At 44.8% G+C, this 19,018-nt stretch overlaps 1 protein-coding gene across 2 annotated transcripts in view; it reads left to right on the plus strand.

The window, feature by feature from the left end:
• The window catches only part of VIT (vitrin), a 127,471-nt gene that overhangs the window by 98,036 nt on the left and 10,417 nt on the right, over positions 1 to 19,018 (plus strand). For both annotated transcript variants that reach the window (XM_003908500.3, XM_003908497.3), the window contains 2 exons: positions 1,465 to 1,612; positions 15,899 to 16,002. In XM_003908500.3, coding sequence (XP_003908549.1) covers positions 1,465 to 1,612; positions 15,899 to 16,002 — 252 coding nt within the window. The remainder of the gene's footprint in view (positions 1 to 1,464; positions 1,613 to 15,898; positions 16,003 to 19,018) is intronic.

Raw genomic sequence — 19,018 nt, forward strand, 5'->3', positions numbered from 1 at the left:
TTACACTAGCAACAACCCTCTCCACCTACAGAGCTTCTCCTCCAGCCCCACGGCAACAATGCACCGTAGAGAATGTGGGTGGTTGTGTGTAGATCAGAGAGGTGCAGGCCTGTCTGGCCGCTGCTCCCCACCCCTGACGGGCAGTGCCCCAGTGTCCTCTTGGATACACCAGCCTAGAAATTTCCAACTTTACTCTCTCTTTTTTTTTTTTTCTTTTGAGACGGAGCCTTGCTCTATCTCCCAGGCTGGAGTGCAGTGGTGCGATCTTGGCTCACTGCAAGCTCCACGCCCCGGGTTCACGCCATTCTCCTGCCTCGGCTTCCCGAGTAGCTGGGACTACAGGCACCTGCCACCACGCCCGGCTAATTTTTTGTATTTTTAGTAGAGATGGGGTTTCACCGTGTTAGCCAGGATGGTCTTGATCTCCTGACTTTGTGATCCACCCACCTTGACCTCCCGAAGTGCTAGGATTACAGGCGTGAGCCACCACGCCCGGCCTTCTTTTTTTTTCCCCCGTATGGAGATCTGTTTTGAAACATTTTTGTCTTCTAAACTGCAACTGTTAAATAATTTATTTTTCACTTTTTACTAATCAAAAGGATCTATAGCTCCCAATAAGAACCTCTTATCAGCATTGAATAGTCAGTTTTATCATACTCAGATGATATCATTCCTGTCTACAGCAAAGAAAACACTAATTTCCATTAGCCTGTGTGGGTTTTCACTAGTTCCTTTTGATGTTTGAAAGGGTGAAAAGAGCTTGCAGCCCATCCATCCCTTTACCTCTCTTATAACCTTCATAGTGATCCACAGAGATCCAGAGATCCTAAGCCAGAATAACTATCCTAGTCTTCATCACAACTAAAAGAAAGAAAGAAAAATCTCTAAGATAGCTACAAACAAGGACTGATATCCTATACATATATGTGGATAATTTCTTTGGTTGCTTCGCCCAGGGAAATGAAGGAGAATATTGATATCAATTTCTTATTCTATAATTCCTGCCCTCCCTCAGTGCTGGCCTTGCAGATCTCTCACACCTTATAAAAATCCAACACTTGTTTCTAAAAAGTTAGGGTGAGAGCAAAAAGCCACACACTCTTGAGACTCAGTCTTGATGAATTCTCACAACGGGGAGTCTGCACTTAGAAGATCTGAGCCTAGGCAACCATTGACAGCCTTCCCAAGCTTGGCTAGGACGTCGCTGCTTCTGAAACCCGTAATTGTGGCAGATACGTAGAGTTTTAAACGGTTATGGAAATAAGGACTAGCCCAAGTGTCCAAGTTCCCTGGTGCTCAGGGAAACCCCTGTGGGATGTAAATAAATATACCCTGCATCTTACTACCTTTTTTTCCATTTCTTTTCATTTCTCAGGGGGCTCTGATGGAGCAGGAGGAACAAGAGGATGCCCAGGTAAATACAGTGAGAGATCATGAGAATCATAGTCTTTTTCCATTCCGCAGACTGCAAAATTGACTTGTCGTTTTTAATTGATGGGAGCACCAGCATTGGCAAACGGCGATTCCGAATCCAGAAGCAGCTCCTGGCTGGTGTTGCCCAAGCTCTTGACATTGGCCCTGCCGGTCCACTGATGGGTGTTGTCCAGTATGGGTAAGTGCAGTTAATGTTCTGAATCCAGAAAGGAAGTCATGCCATGTGCTTAATTTTATGCCACAAATATTACCAATATGTTCTTGAGCACAGATTTGTTCTCTTCCCTAATGCAAATGTAAATGAAAAAAACTGAAGCAATCCAGATGCCATTTAAGAAATCTGTGGCTTCCTGAAGGAAAGGACAGATTAAAAAACACTTGTAACTAGATGGCATTTGCACTCAAGAGTATTTATTTGTCTGGAAAATAGGAGAGATGGGTGTGAGTGTTAACTCAGCCACTAACAAGCTATGTGGCCTTGGGCTAGGCCTTCACCTCTCTGATTGTCAGTTTCCTCATCTGTAAATCAAGAAGGTTGGATCTGCTTTCAACCTTGACTATTAGAGCATTTGTTTGAGGGACTCCACCCTGTGCTACAACCTATCCACCTGTAGGTTAGACACCTAGAGAACATGGTGCTTTAGGTTGTATCTTCTCTTTTCTCCAAATAACCTTAGGCCCCTGCACTGGTAATGGAAAAACCCACCAGGCAATGGGGAAGAATGGGTGGGAAGAGAGATGACCCCCGTCAGTCAGCTGAGCACCTAGATGACTTTCCCCAACCTGTTCTATTATTTTACTTAGGGTAGAAATTGAGGGCTCATGTTGACACCAGTCTCAGTCTTTTATTTGGCGGGAATAAATCACTCTTATTTCAGCTATGAATAGGTTTGTCACTGAAACAGATATACAGATATTGATAATAAACAATCAAAAGAACAAGCGTGCATAATCTTAAATTTATACACACATCTTAAATAGGTAGCCTTTTGACCAAGAATCATTGAGGGCAGGATGGGTATCATGCCTCCTACAAAGGACCAGTGGGTTTGGAAGGGACAATGGAAGTGGAAACCATCATCACCTTTGGTGCCTATTGCTCAGAAGCTGCGGTCACAGCTTACTCACCCTCCTGAAAAGAAAAACTATCCATACCTGACAACACCCACGGGGTCTCCAGCACCTTCAGAGGTTTCATTTTAACCAAGGTTGTTCTATCAAAGAGACTAGAATATTTATTTTTGAGTTGTCAAGAGAAATAAATAAAAATGCTTTATTTTCATAAGAATCTACAACATTTGTGTTTTTAAAATTTAATTCCAATTACCCATTTAGTACTACCTTCTATTCCTGTCAGGAAAAATTAGTAGATGAGTTAACTGGGGCTTGTATGTAATCAGACTCAATTAGATAAAAATAACCAATGGCTCCAAATATTACCTCTCAATGTCAGGTGATCTATCTTGAAGTTTTTGAATTGAAATAAGAAAAGTGGGATTTTGGGGAGTATTTTTGGTTTCAAAATGCCAGCCCATTTTCATTCCTGTGTTACTTTTTACAGACAGCCAATGGATGGCAGGTTTTACTAGAGAGGAAACATAAGCGTTTTAATGCCAGATGTCCTTAGTCAATTTTACTGGGGGCCTCAAAGCTTGGTGTGTTATCTTGCATTAAAAATGGCTGCTTTAAAAGCTTGTATATACCAAGGTTTATAGTATAATATGAAAATAAGGTGATAAATATGTCAGGGAAAAGAAAAATGGCATGAGAATAGTGTTGCTGATGAGAGCATGGATTAGAGAACAAATGTAGCAGGGAAGGAAGAAAAATAAAGACGCCTTCCCCCAAAACATTTTCCCCACATATTCCTAATGTGATCACCATTCACAAGCAAGAGTTTACCTCATGCTTTTCAATTTTACTTTCTAAAAAAATCCCTCGTGTCTGACTTTTTCCCAGGATTCTTATTAATTTGTAGCACTTAGGGAAATGTGTGTGTTTTCCACTGTTTTATGCTCACATAAGCTAATCCATCATCTTCACCCTCCCCTGGCAACAGGGTGGAGTGGAAAGCGCAATGAACCGCTGACAGGTGATCTGAATTCGGGCCTTAGCTCCTCTGTGTGACCTTAAGCCAGTCACTTAACCTCTCCTTGTAAGTGCTGCCATCTGTGTAGCACGAGGGTCAGACCAGATGATTTATCAGGGCTCTGCCAGCCCTGGTGTCCTGTAATTCAGTGACCGGCTCTGTATTCAGAAGACATCCAGTAAATGAATGTGGGACTAACAGACCAGATAGCTGCCTCTCCTTTCCTTGCAGTCTTAGGGTCCTGAGGAGGTGGGGTGATCAATGATGAATTGATGTGTTGCACAGAGGTGATACATCCATCCGTGGAACGTGGGAAACCAAATGAGAGGGCGGCCTGAGAAGGGTGTGATGAGGCTGAGAGGGAGACACATTTTTTCAGCAGAAACTGCTGTTGGTTTCACTTGTCCAGCTTCCTCTCCTGGGTGGTCCCCTTCAATCCCTGCTGTATGCGTAAGTGCATACAGAGGAAGGGAGTGGCGCATCCTGGTGATTTGGGTTCTCATCAGATTCTAACGCCCTCTTTCCACCCCCTTAAAATCATCCCTGCGCTCTTGGAATCACAGCCTGAGGCCTTGAGAGCACCTGATTCTACCTCTTTGTGTTGTAGTGAGGAAATGAGGCCCTACAAAGAAATGACCGCCTCATCAAGAACTAGCACTGAAAGGAGAGACTGAGGTTGAGAAGGACCTGGCCAAGGGAGGAGGGCTCCAGAGCTCAGAACTGCTCCTTCCCTCCCCTCTCCCCTCCGTTACCACTGCCCCTGGTCCACACAGCTTCCTGGAAGGTTCTTTCCCTGGGTTTTCCTTAGGAGAGCTGAGTCAGAATTTAGACTTTTAAATTTAGAACTTGAAAGACAAATTTAGAAGTTAAAAGACTCATACTAAATATTAACTGGAAAAAAGGTAAAGAAAAATATAAGACCTATAAAAATGATCTCATTTACAAAATGCAACACAACTTGACTCCTCAATCTCCTCAAAGACATTTTGGGTACAAGGAACAGAAAACCACTCCAGGTAGCCCAGGTGAAGGGAGATTCATGGAAACGTGAGTGTTCACAGGACCGACGAATCATTGGCCATCCCCTTCCCCACCTCTGCCTGCATCTCTACGCCTCTCTGCCTGTCCATTCTGATCTTCTCTCAGCAGGTCAGCATCCTCTGCCAGGCTCTTGGTTTCTGCTCCTCCATAACTTCACTTTGCACTGGCTGAGTTCCTACCTCTGGTCCGGGCCCAACAGAAGTCTCAACCACCGTGGAACTGGGCAAGCACCCTCTCCCATGTTCCCCACCTGCAGGGCCCATAACCCACAATCATGTTAACCTGGTGCCAACCACAGCATTCCTACCACACTCATCACATGCCTCCAGGAATAGAGGCAGCTTCTGATGCAGAGTCAGAGAGGTTGACTGACTTTCCCAAGGACACGCAGCTAAATGCATGACTGGGGCAGAGGACAAATGTTAGTCTTGGGTTAATCCCTAAAATGTCAAACAAAATTGTCTTGAAAGCAGAGATTCCGCTCATCTGCCAGGAAAATGTCTGATAATTGCTACTTTTCACCTCCTAAAGACTGAGACATTGTGTGTGGACAACAGGTCAAGGATCAAGCCCCTGTCTTGCACATGAATTCTAAGTTCAAATTATACAACCCAAAGGCTTATAATTGCACCTAATACCAACAGGAACACGGAAAGAGTCAATGAAAGAACAGTCAGGGCAAGCCATTAGGTGAACTCTAGTAACTAACACCTGGCGAAACACCTTGCATTTGAGCGGCAGCCCAGACCCACAGGTGCTAAATGTCTTCCAGACCTTCACTACACTTTCATTTCAGGCTCCAAAAAATGGAACATAAGTGCACACATTCTTTGTAATCAACCCTAGGATATCAAAATTGGAAACAGTTGTGAGATGAAGGAAACTGTTGGTTTTCTCTTCATTTGAAAATCAAATAGACTTACCTTGCTTATGAGTCTATAATAGCTGTCCTGTGGTTTAGCGAGTGGCTCTGAATTGGCCGCATCTCCTTAGTCTTCTCACTTCTCAGCCCACCCAACTTCAGCTCCTGGACTGAAGACTCGTGGTCATGCACTCAGCTGGGCAGAGCAGCTTCCATAGGTCAGCTGAGCCACCAAGTGCAGGACAGTCAGAGTTGAGGGGAAGAAGCAAAATGCCATGTCCAGTATGTTAGGCAAAATAATGACCCGAAAGTTGTCAATGTCCAAATCCCTGGAACCAGTGAATGTTTTACCTCACACAGCAGAAGGGACTTTGCAGATGTGGTTAAAGTTAACAACTCTGAGATGGGGGATTCTCCTGCGTTATAGGGATGGTGCAGTGTAGCCACACGAGTCCTTAGAAGTGGAGAACCTTTCCCAGCTATTGTCAGTCAAAGGGAGGTGTGACGATGGAAGCATAGTCAGAGAGATGTGGCATTGCTGGCTTTAAAGATGGAGGAAAGGGCCGTGAGCAAGAAGTGAAGGCATCCTCTAGAAGCTGGGAAACACCAGGAAACATATTCTCCCTGGAAGCCGTGGAGACCCACGTCGGACTTAGGACTTCCAGAACTCTCAACTAAGTGTGTGTTGTTTGAGCCAGCAAGTTTACGATCATTCGTTACAACAGCAGTAGGAAGCTAATACAACTGGCAACGAGGACCACCCTGTCTCATTCTCTGAGTCTGCAGCCAAAAAAGAGGGAGGGGGAGTGGGAGGGGCTGGGGCATGAAATGCAGCTGGGATGGGGGCTGGCAGAGGTGAATCACAGCACTCACCCTCGGACTTCAGAGCAGGAAGGGGCTGTCTGGGCCTTGACTTCACGTTGGCATTACCTGGGGAGCTTTTTAAAATGCTGATGCCTGGGTCCCACCTCAGACCTATTAAACCAGAATGTGGCAAGGGGATGAGGCCCAGAAGTTGGTATTTTAATCTGTAATTCTCAAGATCTCAGAACAGCTCCCTGTCACCTGCCTGGCCTGATTTTCCAGGGCCTAGTGCCCCTTGCAAAGACCCCACCATGCCACTTCTTTCCTCTCTGAGAGACAGGAAGGTGAGGCCCACAAGCCACACTCCTCAGGAACACAGAGTCTCAAGGCCAACTGAGCTGTGAATACAATTTGCCCAAGAATCGTAAGATTCTGAGGTTTTTCTTCTTCCTCCTATGCTTATTCTTCCCTATCATGCAGGGCTCCTGGAGGCACATACAAACGTCTGCGCTTGACTTCCACCCCTCCCCCTTCAGTTCTCCTCACACATCCACTGGCTTTATCTGGGGTCCCTGAGATCAGTCTCCCCCCAGAGAAGCAGATGGCCACCCTGATGCCCAATAGAACCACCTAGGAGCTCCTAGAACTCCAGACGCCCAGAACAAACTTCACATCAATTAAATCAGATTTTCTGAGTGTGGAGTCCGGGTATCATTAGTTCTTCGAGTTCCCCAGCTGATTCTCTGCTGTGGCCAGATTAAAGGCCGGAATACTCCCATGGGCCTGTGCTGTCCCCAGCGAAGCCCAGTCCCCCAGTGCCCCCTGACCCCCTCCCAGTGGCCCGTCCAGAGGGCTGCGAGAGCGCCACCCTCCTCCCTTTCTCTGCCTTTCATTTCCCTTCTCTAGACTTCTTATTTATTTTCTTCCCTTCCTCTTATCACTGGAATCCCGACTGCTGATTTCTATGATTGTTATTACTAAAGCATCCTCTAAGACATTGCTACTCCAACTGTGATCCACAGTATCCTCTGGGAGGCTGTGAGAAATGCAGCACCTCAGACCTCACTCGGGTTCTACAGAGTCAGACTCTACATTTTAACAAGATCCCCAGGTGATCAGATGCACATCTGAGCTTGGGAAGCTCTGTTGCCAAGATGCCCCACTTCCCCAGCACTCACGGAGCCCTGTGATGTGGTTGCAGATTAGCAGCTGGTGAGCCAGTTTGTTCGGGAGTGGCTCTCAGATCAGCAGATTGCACGTGATTCACATTTACTCCAGCAGGAAGAGGTTCGTGCAGCTCAATTTTCTACCCCTTTTTAGTAGACGAGTGGAATTCTCATAGTTATTGCAGAAAAAAAAAATACTCACTTAAAAATGAAATTTGATTATAAGACCCTGCTCCCCCTTTTCTGATGCTGGGAAATGTGGAAAAGACCAGTTCCCATTCATCGAGGGCTAGTTGTGCAAAGGCCCTCAGCAGATTGGCCCAGACCACTGCACCGTGGGCTGGTCATAGCTGCTCTAGCAGAGCTCATACTGTCTGGGGGGATGGGGGCAGAATGATTGTCCATCTGAGCCAGGTAATACCCTCAAGGGACAAGTCTGCAGCCCCTGGCGTGTGACCTGAAACATCCTCCTGATCTTACAGGCATGGTCCATCTCATTGACTAAGTCCATAAAGCATCACATATTAGCTAGTAAAACAATCAAAAGGCTAAATAGTTATGTTATTTGACTGTAACCTTAAGTTGATGCCTTGTTTGAGAAAATAGTTCAGAAAAGTTCTTCTTGGAGGGAATTATGATTCGTTACTATTTCTCTACTGGCATAAAAATCCATTTGAGAGACTCATTCCGTGTGACTCCGTTTGTCATGGGGTAAACCAGTAGACCCCGGGGCTGAAACAGAATAGACGCTTTCGGACTGAAAGGGCCTCAGAAGGCTTCTAGAATCCAGAGCTTTACAAACCTTCCTGAGAATAAGAATCACCTGGATCTCCCAGCCCCGTGGATTTTCTTTCAAGGAGAGGACTGGTAACCTATATAGTTTAATAAGTGCCTTAGGTGAGTTTTATCATCAGGTAGGTCTGGAAACACTGATGATCCATCCAATTTCCCTGTCCCTAGCCCTCAAGCCTTCCTAAGAATCAAACACCTGTGGCCGTTTCTGACAGGTGTGTGTTTGCTTCTTAAACCCTTGTAGGGTAGCCATTTACTATTACACAAATTCCTCCCTTCTAGGCACAGCCAACTTCTGGCTCCCTATCATTCCTTTCATTGATCCTAGGTCTTCCTCCAAACACAGAACAATCTAAATTTTCTCTTTCAGCTATCAACCTCTACATTTTCTTATTTTCAAAGGAAATCTTTCATATTCCCTAGAAAATTATTTTGTGTTTGCATGTAATAAGAACCTGTAATAAAATTACAAATTAAAAGATTGTTTGTGTAAAAACTTAGTGGCATACTTCTTTGAACTTTTAAAATAGTCTCCAAATCTGAAGAGTAACCAGGCTAATCAGGCCATCAGCCTATATATCTGGGAAAAGGACACATATACTCTGGTCCTGAGACCTGTCACGGACTGCAGATTAATGATTTATTATTCATTATTATGATTAGAGTACAATTTAACACACATTTATTAAGTGTTTGCCATGTACTGAGCCCTCGGTCATTTGTGGAGGATCTGATGAAAAATTCATCTAAGTGGTTTGATTACATTTGCCTTTAATTCCCTTGGTGGATGGGCTCCATGCCTTTGCCCCTAATTGTAATTTTAGCAATCAGAAAGGGTTTCAGAGGTCCTCTGATGCAACCTTTCATTCTATTTAAATAAATAAATGTGATAGAGGTTCTGTTCTTTAGGACCTCACAATCCAGCCAGGGAGGCAATATCTTTAAAAGAAATACCATTTAAAACATTAGAAGCAGCTATTCGTTCATTATATGAGTAGCTCATCTGTATGCTTCTGAAGATGGATTCATCATCTGGGATGTAATAAAAGCAAGGGGTGGTCAATGTGGAGCTCAGAGGTAGAGTGTTCACTTCCACCGGGGATGAACAGAGAGAAGAGAGAACATTTGAGCTTCCTTTCTTCCATTTGTTTATTCCGTAATTACCTATTTATTACCTCCTGGATGCTAAGCACTAGGGATTGGAAGCTAGGACAAAGTGCTTGTTCTCAATAGGTTACAGTCGATCCTCATGATCTCTGGATTCTGTATTTGCAAATTTGCCTACTCCTTAAAATTTAAATTTATTTGTACCCTCAAATTTGTAACTCTAGGAACTTTTGCAGTCATTTATTGGATATGTATATAAGTGGGAAAAAAAAATGGAGTCACCTGATGCACATCTTCCCAGCTAAGGTCAAACCACACTCTGCCTTCATTTTATTTATTTTATTTTATTTTATTTTTTGAGACAGAGTTTCACTCTTGTTGCCCAGGCTGGATCTTGTTGCCCTGGCGTGATCTTGGCTCACTGTAACCTCCGCTTCCTGGGTTCAAGCGATTCTCCTGTCCTAGCCTCCCGAGTAGCTGGGATTACAGGCACGTGCCACCACGCCCGGATAATTTTTTTGTATTTTTAGTACAGACGGGGTTTCATCATATTGATCAGGCTGGTCTCAAACTCCTGACCTCAGGTGATCCACCCGCCTCGGCCTCCCAAAGTGCTGGGATTACAGACATGAGCCACCGCGCCCAGCCCACTAGGCCTTCTTGTTTCAACTGTCTTCAAGTGTCCTTTTTGCAGTCTTTTTAGTGCCACATTTTTTGCATTTTTGTGCTTGTCTTTGGTGATTTTGCTATTTAAAATGGACTCCAAATGTAGTGCTAAAATGCTATCTAGCTTTCTTAAGTGCAAGAAGTTGGTTTGTGGCTTGCAGAGAAAACAAGTGTATTCAATTAGCTTTGTTCAGACATGAGTGACAGTGCTATTGGTTGTGAGTTCAATGTTAATGAATCAATAATTTGGTACATTCAGAAAAAGAAGAGGAAATTTGCTAGTCTGTATATAAGTCCACTCCAGAAAGTACTGAAATAACATCTAAAGGGTGTGATGAAGCTATGGAAAAGAGGCTAAATTTACGAATTCATGAGATGATGACTGATTTAAAAAAAAAAAAAAAAACATAATGGACAGCATGGTTGTAAGGCTAAAAGCCAAAGAAATTTATGGTCATGTTATCCAAATTCAGGAAAATGGTAAACCCTTCTCAGCAAATATCTTGTTATAAAGATATGCTGCATATAATTAATTATTTGTAAGAAGCATATATTAAATTCAATGTCTTCAAAGAAAAACACATGTAAAACAAGGTTATGTATTGTTCTGTTGATGACAATGTTGTGACCAGAGGCTCCCAGGAACCAAACCTTGTATTTCCGTTGTGAGGAATGGCTCAGTACTTGCGAATTCGGTGCTCATGGCAACTGCAACTTTATAGAACATAACTGCCAAGAATAACAAGACTCAGCTGTGTATGTGGTCTAAGAAAGAGACAGGGAATCGACAATTGCTCTACAAAGTGATCAACATCAAGACAGCACCTTAATGATCAATATTTAGATTATCATGAACATGACTAAATGAAGAGGTTCAACATTAAATACTTTTTTCTGTAAAAACTTTTTTTTTTTTTAGTTTGTTTGTTTGTTTTTGTTTGTTTGCCCAGGCTGATCTCCAACTCCTGGGCTCATGGGATCCTCCTGTCTTGGCCTCTCAAAGTGCTAGGATTACAGGTGTGAGCCACCATGCCTGGCCTGTAAAAACTTTTGAAAGGAACCTTTATATTTTTGCTTTTTAAAGTATGTGTCGATGAGCAACATTTAATTTGTGATTGGATACTATTTCTTGACAGTCACCAGACACCCTCAGGAAATCGTGCAAAGTGAGAAAATCTAGCCCACAAATCATTTTCAAATGTAATTCAGTTTTTATACATTAAAAATTTCACTATTAATGATTTACATTATAATTAATGTAAAAAGTTTATAAATGTTATGTTTGATAGGCAATTACGTATTTATTATTGTCAGTGTCAATTTTGCAATTTTTCATTTTGTAGCCACTTATTTTTTTGTTGTTTCAACCCTCTTTTTTTTTTTTTTTGGCTCTAAAATGTTAATAACCCTTGGTCACCAGGGGAAGATCCAGACTTTAAGGACTCTGAAGCTTATACAGTTTGGGGGCCTCTTAAGACAAAGATCACAAAATCACAAATACTGTACACAATTAGACCTCTTGGAAGAGGCATTATAACTTCTTAATCTGCTTCTGTGAAACACTTAGAGCCAATTGGATAAAATATCCACCACAGAAGCTGCCCTGGTTAAGACCAGGTAGGAGACTCTGGCAATATTCAGGAAAGAGATGAAAGCCCAAACTTGGGGATGGAAAGGATGGGAGAAATATGAGAGATATTTAGAGGTAGGTCTGACAAGACGTGGTACTTGATGAGGAGAGTGTCAGGAACGCACACTGCTGGATGACTGAGTGAGTCAGAGAGGAAGGCAGATGGGGAGATGGGTGGTTGGGTGGATCAGGCTTGGAAGATAAATGACTTCAGGTTTGGAAGTATCTATGGAAGCCATTTTATGTATGTGTGAGGTTCAAGAAAGGGGACCAACCAGGGCACAGACAGCTTTTGGCACATGAATGGTCTCTGAGTCCTGGGAGTTGATGAAATCTCCCAGGGACGTGCATAAGCTAAGAAGAGATGCATGATGGGGCTAGCACCCTAGGGAACACCAAAGTGTAGAGGTTGGGAGATGCACAGAAATAGAACAAAGAAACGTTCATGCTGTTAAATGAGTACCTGTAGGCGCCACATATTATGCAAGGTGTAGGTTAGAGAAAGCTGAGTCAGGCAGAGAGGTTGTCAGCTGGGGCTGGGGGTAAGGGAGACGGGGTCGCTGAGCTTGGAGGGTGGGCACGATTGGGGCTTTTCAGATGAGGGAAGAAGTGAGCAAATGCACGAAGCTAGAAAAGTGGGAAAGGGTGAACAGTTCATTTTGATTAGAATATGGAACATCCTGAAAAAGAGAGGGAAAGAGAGAAAAAGAAAGAGAACATCCTTAACATGATAGTTGGAAATTAAATGATGGATGCTTTGAAAGCCAAAATACCAGGTTTAGCAATGGGAACTTCTGATGAGTTTCAAGCAGGGGAATTTTGCGGGCAGAACTGAGGACCGAAGGGTCCTCTAGCAGATGGCCACAGAACTAATACTGCAGAGACCAGCACAAGGATTCTTAGAGGCAGCCAGAAGCATGGGGGCCGGCACTCCTGGTGTCACAGTAGACATATAGGGGAGGGAATAAAAGCGATTGAGTGTATATAGAGGAATGGCCAGGACCCAAGGGATGGGAGCTAATGGGCTCTATAAGTAAAAGTCTACATAGCATTTACTGAAATTGCTTTGTAAAAATATAAACCCAGCCAGGGGCAGTGGCTTATGCCTGTAATCCCAGCACTTTGGGAGGCCAAGGCAGATGGATCACGAGGTCAGGAGTTCGAGACCAGCCTGGCCAACATGGTAAAACCCCATCTCTATTAAAAATACAAAAAAAAAAAAAAACCAATTAGCCAAGCATGGTGGCAGGCGCATGTAATCCCAGCTACTCCAGAGGCTGAGGCAGGAGAATTGCTTAAACCTGGGAGGCAGAGGTTGCAGTGAACCAAGATTGAGCCACTGCACTCTAGCCTGGGCGACAGAGCAAGACTCCATCTCGAAAATAAATAAATAAATAAAAATTAAAAAAAAAAAAAACCCATAAGCCCTAGAACCTGAGGGGAAGAACACAGAGTGAAAGTCACAGTGCTGCTCCTCTGTGTGACTCTTCCTCCCAGAATTTGTGACTTCAGCCTCAGATCAAGACATTTCAGACTGTAGGTTGATAGGAAGGCCACGCCCAGCTCAGCACCCATATTTCCCCATTCTGTTGATTGTTGTGTCGTTGTTTCTGTTTAGTTTCAACCATAGAACTTGGTTTTCTTCTGGTGAAATTTCATCTCTTTGGGTTTTGCCCCAGTGCCCCACTTTGGTTAAACTTGTTTTACATTTTCTGTCTTCCCTGGAGGTGGCTGCTCTTTTTGTTTTTCATCTCTTGCCTTGTAGATAAGCCACCTTCTGGGTATAACATAGATCATTTTGAGATAGAGAGGAGTTTGAAGAACAGGGATGGAGGAAAGGAAGGAGGGAGGCAGAGTCTTTCTCCTCTCCCCCAGGTCCTGGTGACTGGTTTCCTCGTGACTGCACCACTTGTCCCGGTCCCCAAGGACTCACTAAGAATCCACCCATGGTCAGCCACCTCGAGGTTCCCACCTGAAACTGCCCACATCTGCTTCTTCCTGCATCCACTTCTGGTGTTTGTAGAAAGGCTACTTTAAAAAGTTTTCTTGGCCAGGCATGGTGGCTCACACCTATAATCTTGGCACTTTGGGAAGCCAAAGCAGGGCAATAAGCTGCTTGAGTTCAAGAGTTTAAGACCAGCCAGGGGCAACACAGCAAGACCTTGTCTTTACAAAAAATGAAAAAATTTGCTGGGCATGGTGGCATGCACCTGTGGTCTCACCTACTTGGGAGGCTAAGGTGGGAGGATTGCTTGAGCCCAGGAAGTTGAGGCTGCAGTGAGCCAAGATGGGGCCACTGCACTCCAGGCTGAGCAACAGAATGAAACCCTGTCTCTGAAAAAAAAAAAAAAAAAAAAAAAAAAAAAAAGTCTTCTCCTTCTTGAAAACTTAGTAACCCCTATGGCCAGGCATGGTGGCTCATGCCTGTAATTCCAGCACTTTGGGAGGCCAAGGTAGGCAAATCACCTGAGGTCAGGAGTTGGAGACCAGCCTGGCCAACATGGCAAAACCCCGTCTCTACTAAAAATACAAAAATTAGCTGGGTGTGGTGACACGCACCTGTAGTCCCAGCTACTTGGGAGACTGAGGCAGGAGAATGGCTTGAATCCGGGAGGTGGAGGTTTCAGTGAGCAAAGATCATGCCAGTAAGATCATGCCAGTGCACTCCAGCCTGGGAGACAGAATGAGACTCCATCTAAAAAAAAAAAAGAAAAAAAAAATGGCCAGGGACAGTGGCTCATGCCTATAATCCCAGCACTTTGGGAGGCCGAGGTGGGTGGATCATGAGGTCAGGAGTTCAAGACCAGCCTAGCCAAGATGGTGAAACCCTGTCTCTACTAAAACTACAAAAATTAGCCAGGCACGGTGGCAGGTGCCTGTAATCCCAGCTACTCGGGAGGCTAAGGCAGGAGAATCGCTTGAACTTGGGTGGCAGAGGTTACAGTGAGCCAAGATCATGCCACTGCACTTCAGTCTGGGTGACAGAATGAGACTCCATGTCAAAAAAAAGAAAAGAAAGAAAGAGGCGGGGCGCGGTGGCTCACGCCTATAATCCCAGCACCTTGGGAGGCCGAGGTGGGCGGATCATGAGGTTGGGAGATCGAAACCATCCTGGCTAACACGGTGAAACCCCGTCTCTACTAAAAATACAAAAAGTTAGCCGGGCATGGTGGCGGGTGCCTGTAGTCTCAGCTACTCAGGAGGCTGAGGTAGGAGAATGGCGTGAACCCGGGAGGCAGAGCTTGCAGTGAGCCGAGATCGAGCCACTGCACTCCAGCCTGGGAGACAGAGCGAGACTCTGTCACAAAAGAAGGAAGGAAGGGAGGGAGGGAGGGAGGAAGGGAGGGAGGGAGGGAGGGAGGAAGGAAGGAGAAAACAGTAACCTCTAGCCTGGACTGACTACATAGTGTGCAGGGCAGCTTGTTCAAAAATGATGAAGAATTTCAAGGCGGCAGCAGCATAGCGTTACACCAAGCATGGGCCTGTCTGACTGAGGCTCTTCTGGAGCGTGGAGCCCTGTGTTGCTGCGCGGGTCTCGCGCCCACGAAGTCAACACCGCCTGTGGCTGAGTGTCAGCGCTTTGGGAGTTGTGATCTCACACTTCATCTTGGGTGCGATGCACACACACCCACCCTCCTGCACGCCTCCACACCCTACACTCAGCCGCTTCGTGGGGATTCGTTTCTAGAGAGGGATTCTCATTGTGTTTTTCCACTGAATTCACTCCAACTCCTCCCCAGTTCATCTTTTTCAGTCTTCAGCCAAATAGATGTTGACCTTCTAGATGAGTTTTGAGTATTGTCACCCAGTTGCAGGATGAGAAAGATAGAGGTCTCCTTGGTACCACTATTCGCGTGCAATTCCAGTGCTAAGGGTAACCCAGGGAGTGGCTGACAGCCGCGAGATTCTCTTTCTGGAGAGGAGGGTCTGGGGTAGGCTGAGAACGCTGAGCACTCCACAGATGGGATCCTGACATTTGCAAAATCCCACTTGACGACAGTCCCGTTCATTAGCAACATGGGTGTTATAATGATGTTTTCATCTACATGAGGAATCTGAAGCCCAGAGAAGTTGTCTCCTCAAGATCACACAGCCAGGAAATGGCACAGGCAACACACGCCTTCTGAGCCTTGAAATAGCCTCCTTTTCTCTACACACACCAGTCCACAATGGGACATTTTACAAGCCATAGCAGAAGGCTTCGAAGCAGCTTCTATTTGTATATGAAAGAATCAACCATGATCTCTGCCTTCCCCCAAAGGTAATAACTTTCTAGCTAATTTGTATTTCTTGTTCTGACTCTTCAGAGACAACCCTGCTACCCACTTTAACCTCAAGACACACATGAATTCTCGAGACCTGAAGACAGCCATAGAGAAAATCACCCAGAGAGGAGGACTTTCCAATGTAGGTATGTGATCCCGATTCAAATTCTACTGTCTTGCTACCATCGTTCTCTTTCTACGTGATTGTCTTCTAACCATTGTATATAAAAGGAAGAAAATAACAATAATAATCCATCAAGAAATAACTTCTGGTCAGGTGTGGTGGTTCACACCTGTTATCCCAGCACTTTGGGAGGTTGAAGCTAGCAGATCACTTGAGGTCAGGAGTTCGAGATCAGCCTGGTCAACATGGTGAAACCCTCTCTCTACTAAAAATACAAAAATTAGCTGGGTGTGGTGGCGCGTGCCTGTAATCCCAGCTACTCGGGAGGCTGAGGTGGGAGAATCACTTGAAGAGGCAGAGGTTGCAGTGAGCCAAGATGGCACCACTGTACTCCAGCCTGGGTGACAGAGCGAGACTCCATCTCAAAAAAAAAAAGAAAAAGAAATGACTCCTGCAACATCTGTATCTTTTCTAAAGTTATCATGGCTTCAGAGGACAAGAATCTTTCACACACACACACACCCTGTACAGTCCCAGCATGCTTGGTTTGCAGGAAGGAGTAGCATTACTCAGGGCAAGCAAGTCTGCTGTCCTGACTATTTTTTTTATTGGCCTACAAGTCATCAGCTGTTTCATGAAATTTTGTGACCAGTTAAGGAAGCCCCTCAGTGCCCCTTGAGAATCTTGTTCCAATCAACTACTGATGATTGTGCAAAGAGAAACATGTTCTCTGTTTCAAGCTAAGTCTCTCATGATATCTGAGCCTTTGGGGGCTCACCAGAAATCCAAGGTCTAGTCCTCAGTGGGGCATGTCCAGAAATTCCATTTTATGTTTATACAGAGGTGATTGGGCATTGGGAAACAATTTCACACTAATTAAGCTCAAAGACTGTCAAAGAGCCCGTGCCAGTGTACTCATTTGTAAATGAAAGATTGGCTTTGGGGACGCTGGAGGGAGACTGATTGTCCACCTCTCGGGGAAAGTGTTCCTGTCATCAAAATCCAAAGAAATGGAGACATGAGCCACAGTTGCTTGGCTTAGAGTACATGCAGGGAATTGAGCTGTCTTTGAGGGAGCATCCTCAGAGTTACAGTACATCTGATTAATGATTTCCCTTCCCACTTCAGTGTATGTCTCTGTAGTGACCAGAACATTAGTATCTAGCACATACAGAGCTTTTCACCTTTGAATGATGCTAAATAAACACTAGCCAAGTCACTTTCCATGCCCCTAAAGCAGTATTACCTTCATCACACACATGACAGAGTTGATTTCTGATTTGTTTCTAACTTAATGCTTACATTAGTAAAATCCCAGTGAGACAAACATCAGAAGGCACTCTCATTCCTTGACGAGATTAGCAATGGGTCTCAATCCAATCAGCATACCTTTTTCAGTGGATGACATGTTCTGACTCTGCCTCTGTATTGTCCAGAGTTTGGGTTCTGAGAACAGAATCCATTCAACTGATTCCAACGGAAAGGTATTTATTTCAGGATATTAAGTAGTTTGGAGAATCACTGTAAGAACTGAAGAAGCAGACTGTAGGAGATGATGTCTGAAGGCTTCCTGCAGAAGTAGGACCTCCAAGGGAGTTGCTCCTTCTTCCGAGATTAGGAAATCACTTTCTGAATTCTGCCACGGCAGCCTCTTCAGAAACCTGCTTTGTCCAGGAAGCCAGCACGATCAAGAGATCAGGAAGCTTCTTCTAGAGCTGCCAGCTCCAGAACCATGCCCTCCCTGCACCACTCACACCCACAACATGGATCTCCACACCCTGCCACCCCACACCACTGACTGAAGCTAGCAAGCAAGCCCAGGCACCTCTGCGGACAGTATCCCAGAGAAGTCAGATACTAAAGATATTTGTCAGCAGAAATATAAACAGAAGTATAGCCTCTGCCTCACTTTTATCTTATAAATCTCATGCAAGTGCATCAGTTCATGCAACTAAAACAAAGCTAAAGCCCTAGCTGCAAGGAAGTCTGGAAAATGTAGTTTTCTGATTTCCAGCCTCTATTTTCAAGACCCACTGGAAGGCAGATGGAATGTGTGTTGAGCACTATACACCGTGGCCTCGGGATATAAGGTTAGATGGGGTTGAGGGGATCTTCTCATGGCGTCTTGTGCTCTGCCTATAGGTGCCTAATATTAGGCCAGAGAGGACTTCTGGGTGGTTTGTGCCTTGGGAAAAATTGTCCATTGGCTATAAAAGCAATGCTTAGCAGCCAGGGTTTCCCCTTAGCAACGGGGTTCCATGCAGCCAGTTCACATGGGTTTTACAAGACATTTCTGCAGCATCTGTATATGTAACCATGTGATGCTTTCATTTGACAAGTAAGATAATACCAGCTAGTGGAGACAGGATGCTGGCCAAAATCAGAAATGCACTGAGTATACTACTACTAATCCTAAAGCCTAAAGAAGGTGCTTCTTAAATGTATGGAGATTGAGGACTCCTTTGAGGATTCCATGAAAGCTATGGCCCTTCTACCCAGACAGATACTTATATACACGAAACACTGTGTATAATTTCAAGTGCCCTGGGGTTCACAGAGCCCAGGTTAAGAGCTCTGCCTGCTCTATACAGCCATGCTGACTCTAGGGTGAATAGTCATCCCAGTTTTCCCAGAAGAACCTGGGGTTTTCAGTGCTAAAACTGGGAAAGTCCTGGCAAACTGAGACAACTGGTCATTGTCTAGTTGACTCTGAAAATTTCCTGAAGCCCTTCTCAGTGTGAAATATGCCCTTGGAAAAGTCATGGCGGGAGGCTTCGTAGCACTTCATGACTGCTGCACTCAGCCAAAGTAGATTGCTGTCGTGGAAATTTAGGCCCAGAGACATAGGGTGACCTACTCAGGACCACACAGCTAGCAAGTAGCACAGCCAGGGCTAGAACACAGTCTGTCAGTTCCTAGTGGGTGCAACTCTTCCCCGCCCAACCAGACCTGTGCCCCTGGCCTGGAACTGCAGGAAAACACTGCTGACCCCAGAACACAGCTCTGTACATACAGCCCGCAGGAGCCTTAGGTTCACC

The sequence above is a fragment of the Papio anubis genome, chromosome 14 (genome assembly GCF_008728515.1).
Source record: "Papio anubis isolate 15944 chromosome 14, Panubis1.0, whole genome shotgun sequence".
Taxonomy (NCBI): domain Eukaryota; kingdom Metazoa; phylum Chordata; class Mammalia; order Primates; family Cercopithecidae; genus Papio; species Papio anubis.